At 42.7% G+C, this 6,761-nt stretch overlaps 1 protein-coding gene across 1 annotated transcript; it reads left to right on the top strand.

Moving 5' to 3' along the window:
• The first annotated feature begins 1,854 nt into the window (after window positions 1-1,854).
• On the top strand, window positions 1,855-5,723 carry MC4R (melanocortin 4 receptor). The gene is given in 1 exon segment (NM_001126370.3): window positions 1,855-5,723. A coding segment is annotated over 1 exon segment (999 nt). The 5' UTR covers window positions 1,855-2,241; the 3' UTR covers window positions 3,241-5,723.
• Window positions 5,724-6,761: the final 1,038 nt, after the last annotated feature.

Genomic DNA, 6,761 nt, shown 5'->3' with positions numbered 1-6,761 from the left:
ACTTGTTATCTTTTCTTTTTTGGATAACAGCCATCCTGACAGGTGGAGAAGGTAATGGCACCCCACTCCAGTACTCTTGCCTGGAAAACCCCATGGACAGAGGAGCCTGGTGGGCTGCAATCCATGGGGTTGCTAAGAGTCGGACACGACTGAAGCGACTTAGCAGCAGCAACGGCAGCATCCTGACAGGCGTGAGGTGATACTTCAGCGCCGTTTTGCTCTGCGTTTGCCTTATGATGAGTGTTGCTGAGCACCTTTTCTTATATCTGATAGCGATTTCTAGGTCTTCTTGGGAGAAATGTCTGTTCGAGCCCTTTGCCTATTTTTCAATCAGGTTATTTAGCTTTTTTGCTACTCAGTTACATATTTTGTGTATTAACCCCAAATCAGATAGATGGTTTGCAAATATCTCCCATTTTATAGATCGTCTTTTTGCACTGTTGATTATTTCCTTTGCTGTTCAGGAACTTTTCAGTTTGATGTAATCTCGCTTGTCTCTTTTTGGTTTTGTTACCTATAATTTGGCTGTCAATTACAAGAAATCATTGCCAAGACCGCTGCCAAGGAACTGCTGCCTAAAGGGTGTAAACTTTCAGTTATGCAGGATGAAGAAGTTTTAGAGATCTGCTGTATAACACAATGCTTATAGTTAATAGTATAAATTGTGCACTTTAAAATATATTATGTAGAGCTCACATTACGTGTTATCACACACCTAAAAAGAAAACACAAAAGAGTACAAGGAAATTTTTGGAGGTGATGAATATGCTGAGTACCTTGACTGTGATGTATCATGGAGATACATGCTCATTTTAATGAGTCCAAACTCATTAAAATGGATGCCTTAAATATGTGTAAGTTTTGTATTTCAATTACACCTTAATAATGCTTTAAAAACCTGAGTGTTGCCTAGCTATTGATCTTTTTCTTTCTGAGTTCAAAGTAATCATTGTTTACATTAATACTATATGGTTTTTAAATGTCATAAATGAAAACAAAACTTTTCCAGCTATGATACAAAGAAATTCTGCAATGGAGAAATAGCTGATCTTAGTGCATAAGAAATTAACTCCTTCTGAGCCCTGGTATAAACTGTGACTGCCTGTCTAGTCCTTGCACCCACAGCATAGTCTCCTGCATTATTAAACATTCTGTGTGTCAGCTGTCTCAAACTGAAGCGTGACTGCCTTTCTTCTCAATTCAGATAAATTGAGAAGGTAAATAAATTCAATGTCCTGGTCAAAAAAGCAGTGTATCTCTTCTCTTTTTTCATTTTTATTGGAGTCAGGTTTTTTTTTGTTTTTTTTTTTTTTTAACAATGTTGGGTTTTTTTGGTGTTTCTTTTCTTTTTTTTTTTTTTTTGCTGTGCAGCAAAGCAAATCAGACATGTATACATATACCCCCTCTTTTTCGTATTTCCTTCCCATTTTGGTTACCATAGAGCATTAGGGAGCGTTCCCTGTGGGGGGGTGGGGAAAGGCAGTGCATCTAACTCAGGAACACACACACACCCCTCCTTTAAGCAGGATAAATCTGGGTGCCTCAGGAAGGCTTGTTGTGATCTCAGATGTCCTCTGGGAACCAAGTTGCTTTCCTTGAGAACTTGCAGGGGAAATTTAGCCTCTCACATCCTGCTGGCTGCCTGACTCCACAGGCTTCTGCCTCTGAATTGGGGTTGCCTGCAGTTTGTGTCTCTGGACCATCGCGGGTGTCTCACAGACCCCACTGGACTCGGATTGGTCAGAAGGAAGCAGAGGAGGAGTCACTCTGAGCATTTTTTTTTTTTTTTCCCTTCACACACCATAAAAATCAGCAGCAGCTTCTGGCACTCAAAGCAAAGCTTCAGGTTCGGAACCGGCACCTCTGCGAGGCAGCTGATGAGAGCATGCGCACACAGAGCCGGCTCCCAGCCGTAGCGCAGCCACCAGGCAAATCATTCTGCAAAGACCTGCATGCCTCCGACTCAAGTTGAAGTGGAAGGGAGAACAAAAAAGCCAGCGGCAGGCTCGACGGAGAAGGAGTATCTTGCAGCCTAGGATTTCCAAGTGATGCCGACCAGAGCCGCACCTGAAAGAGACTGAAAACTTCCTCTCCAGCTCCGGAGCTCGGGACGTTTATTCACAGCAGGCATGCCACTGTCGGCCACCTAACTTTCGTTTGGGGCAAGTCAAGACTGGAGAAAGGCGCTGAGGCTGCCGGACCCGGGAGGTTCAGTCAGTCCAGAGGGGACCTGAATCCAAGATGAACTCCACCCAGCCCCATGGAATGCACACCTCTCTCCACTCCTGGAACCGCAGCGGCCACGGGCTGCCCACCAATGTCAGTGAGTCCCCGGCAAAAGGCTACTCGGACGGGGGGTGCTATGAGCAGCTCTTTGTCTCTCCCGAGGTGTTTGTGACTCTGGGGGTCATCAGCTTGTTGGAGAATATTCTGGTGATTGTGGCCATCGCCAAGAATAAGAATCTGCACTCACCCATGTACTTTTTCATCTGCAGCCTGGCTGTGGCTGACATGTTGGTGAGCGTTTCCAACGGGTCCGAAACCATTGTCATCACCCTGCTGAACAGCACAGACACGGACGCGCAGAGCTTCACGGTGAATATTGACAACGTCATCGACTCGGTGATCTGCAGCTCCTTGCTCGCCTCCATCTGCAGCTTGCTGTCGATCGCGGTGGACAGGTACTTCACCATCTTCTATGCGCTCCAGTACCATAGCATCATGACGGTGCGGCGGGTGGCGATCACCATCAGTGCCATCTGGGCGGCCTGCACGGTGTCGGGCGTCTTGTTCATCATTTACTCAGACAGCAGCGCTGTCATCATCTGCCTCATCACCGTGTTCTTCACCATGCTGGCTCTCATGGCGTCTCTCTACGTCCACATGTTCCTCATGGCCAGGCTCCACATTAAGAGGATCGCGGTCCTGCCAGGCACCGGCGCCATCCGCCAGGGCGCCAACATGAAGGGGGCGATCACGCTGACCATCCTGATCGGGGTCTTTGTTGTCTGCTGGGCCCCCTTCTTCCTGCACCTGATATTCTACATCTCCTGCCCCCAGAACCCCTACTGCGTGTGCTTCATGTCTCACTTTAACCTGTATCTCATCCTGATCATGTGTAATTCTGTCATCGACCCTCTGATCTACGCCCTGCGGAGCCAGGAACTGAGGAAAACCTTCAAAGAGATCATTTGCTGCTCTCCTCTAGGTGGCCTCTGTGATTTGTCTAGCAGATATTAAATGGGGACAAACTGCGGTGCCAAACACAAGCTTAAGAGACCTTCTCCTTCTCATGTGTACAATCTGAACAGTCTGTATGAGCCACAGCTTTTTCTTCTGTGTAGGGCATGGAGTGAAAAATTCTCTTGTATCAGTTGAAGTTTGTGATTTTTTTCTGATGTGAAGCAGTGCCCAGTCTTGCTGTATTTTTAATATCATGCTACTTTCTGGCTGTAAAATGTGAATCCTCATCACAGGTTATAGGCACTATGGATTTATAAAAAGAAAAAGAAACAAAGTCCTTATGAGGAGTTTAACAGTGTTTCCTTCTTGTGATTTACAAGGGTGTGACAGTTTGCTTGTTTTTGTAACATGGAAATCACAGCTTCCTTAAGTATATTCTCATGAGTGGATTTAATGTTATACTTTACAACACTGGAGTATAAAATTTGATTCTAGTATTTAGGGGAGAAATATTGAGAACATATTGCTTAATCATAAAAAAAAAAACCAAGCTGAAATTTCAGGTAATTTAATAAGACTTGCTCATTCATTCTTCCTGTGCCGAAGTTGAAATGAAACTTCTACTGGGACAAAAACGGTGACTTTAAAACAAAAAAAAAAAAAAAAGGAGGGGGGATATTTTGAGTCAGAAAACTCTGTGTGTTTCTCAGAGACAGAGAGATTAATTTGCTCAAGCAAAGAGACTGATATTTCTCACAGGCAATTCAGTTTGGGATTAAAAAAAAAATAGCAGCTATGAGGATCCAAGTGTTCTGGGAAATCTAAATTAACAAGGCAAGCTAAGCTTCCTGATATCAAACTGTGTACAACTGTCCCTAATAAAGACAGAGAACAAGGTCTTCCTGCCCCTTTAACCAGGGCCCCAGAGCCTGCTGAAATGTCTAGAACAGGTGATGCCCCACTGAGATCCGGCTTCTGCTCCCTAAAGAACTACACAATTCATGCTGAGTTCTTTCACTTTCCACATGCAAGTGACTTACTATTTCCCTATTACTTATTTTTTGAACTGGACTTTACGTACTCATTAGCAAGGATTTTAGCTTTGAAGACTAAATCTATAGCATAAGGATTTTAGGCAATATTTGTAAAAATCTAAAAGAAGGGAACTCTTGGTGCTAGAATGTTATAAATACGGAAAAAAACCTGACCTGAACCCCAGAGGACATCATGACATAAACTAGCCTTCCACAACTATATTTTAGAGAGAAATACTTGCTTTGCTCCAAAATAATGCCACAGATTTGTCTACTGAACAATAAAATCTGTACTTTCCAATTTGCATGTATTTTGAGAAATGTACCAGTGAATTATCTTTTGATTTACTTTAGAGTCTCCTCAGATGCTCATGAGAAGAGAAAACATGACAAGGTACTGCTTAATTCAAATTTCTAAATGTTTTGCATATTGACAGCAAGTCCTGAGAAGCACTGTCAGTACTGATGAGGAAACACTACTTTAAAATGTAACAGTAAGATTAAAGCTTACACATGAAAGCTGATACTGAAGCCTGATTCACTGCCATGCCTCTATTTTGACATAGAAATGTGCGAGGCTTTAAATTATATTTAAAGAGACCCCACGTTGTGGCAGGACACGGTAGGTGTTTCTGTCTTTGCTACTCTTCCTGTCCATTCTTTCACGTGATTGCGAGCAACCCCGGAAACTGGAGACATGGGGGAGAGCTAGAGGCACCCCACCTTCTGCGGGGGCTGTCCTTCCAGTCCCCTCTGCTTCTCCAGCAGGGGTCATTTCAGACGCTGCCCGGTCCACTGAGGACCAGCCCACTTCTGCCACTGACAGGAAATCAGCCTCCTGTATCTTGCCTCCAGCACTTCCTCCTGGAGCAGTTTACAGGGATGGGGGGAGTCTTAGTCAAGAGCCGTGTGCCCAGCCCCCCTCCCCTACACGCCCAGGGCCCAGTATCAGGCTTCTGTTTCTTTAAGTGCTAAGACCATGCCTTTCTCATTTTTTCCTGTTCTCCAAACATTCCTCTGTGACGTTTCTTCTTCTTTCTCCAGTAAAACCAAGATTCTCCCAAAGGGATACATCATTATCACTCAAAGTCCATAGATTACATTAGGGTTCATTCTCAAGTGTTGTATATTCCATGTGCTTTGGCAGACAATGTCAGTGGCAATTGTTTCACTGCCTGAAGAATCCTCTGTGTTCCACCTGTTCCCCCCTCTTTTCCTCCTACCTGCTGGCTACCTGTGACCTTTTTACTGTTGCAATAGTTTTGCCTTTTCCAGAATGTCCTATAGTTGTGACCATACACTATATAACCTTCAGACTGGCTTCTTTCACTGGATAATATGCATTTAAGAGTGCTTCAGATATGTTTATGGTTTGGTAGCTGATTTCTTTTTGGTATTGAATAGTACTTAGTTGTATGACTGTCATATAGTTTATCTGTTTGCCTACTGAAGAACATCTTGGTTGCTTCCAGATTTTGGCAACTGTGAATAAAGCTGCTACAAACACTTGTGTGTGGACATAAGTCTTTATTTTACACCAAGGAGCAGGAATGAACCTTTAAAAAGCTTCAGTATAAATACTGTGATATATGTGTTGATCCTTTAATATTTTGCTAAGGGGGGTTACTTAGCATTTACCAATGCTGGTCAGGAGTATATACTCCAAATGTAAATAGTGAGCAGCGTCAGATACCTTTATTGAAATTTTCACCAGAAAATTCAATGAAGTATAAATCCTATTAGAAATAATTTTTCATTAGTGATAGAAGTGATTTTCAAGACATTGATTTAAAAAGTCAAATAACAATTGCCGTAACTTGCATGAACAAGGTTTTTATCTTGCACTTTTGTTCACCTGGCAGGTACCAACCATGACTCTGGGCTACGAATAGTCATTACCTACTTCAGAAAAAAAACTCTTTCTGGCCCAAACTAAATATTTTGAAATTACTAAAACATTTCTGAAAAATTATTTAATAACATGTAAATAAGTACCGACTTCTGTTTTGTGTTACAAGGGAAAGGGAAGTCGCTCAGTCATGTCTGACTCTTGGCGACCCCATGGACTGCAGCCTACCAGGCTCCTCCGAGGAATACACAAAAAAGAATATTTACTATGATACCAACTATCTAAAGTTCCACCAATATACATACATACCTCCTGTATATTACTTCCAATAACTCATGAGCAATCAGTAGTCATTATTCTTGGGCAATAATATGAAGGAGCTTGTTTACTTTCTTTACGGAGGGTGTTTCTATTGTGTAAATTTGCTACAATGAACATATTTTGATTATTAGTTTTTTAGAAGTACACATAAGCATTCCAACAAAAAGGTGCTGATGACAGTGTAATCGCCAAATTACCAGTGATTTGTGGAGCGAGAGTAGATAGAAGAGAAGTTAGTTTTGAGCCAGAACAGATATTAGATACCATCTCACCTAACCCTCTAAGACCCAGAGAGACTGTCTGACCTCGCCTGTGAAATCACTGGCAGCATCAAAACTTAAGAGCCAGTTCCCGACTCTGGATTTTCCTGCATC

The sequence above is a fragment of the Ovis aries genome, chromosome 23 (assembly GCF_016772045.2).
Source record: "Ovis aries strain OAR_USU_Benz2616 breed Rambouillet chromosome 23, ARS-UI_Ramb_v3.0, whole genome shotgun sequence".
NCBI classification, from domain to species: Eukaryota; Metazoa; Chordata; class Mammalia; order Artiodactyla; family Bovidae; genus Ovis; species Ovis aries.
The sequence above is the reverse complement of the archived record's forward strand: the minus strand, read 5'-3'. Positions and strand labels throughout refer to the sequence as shown.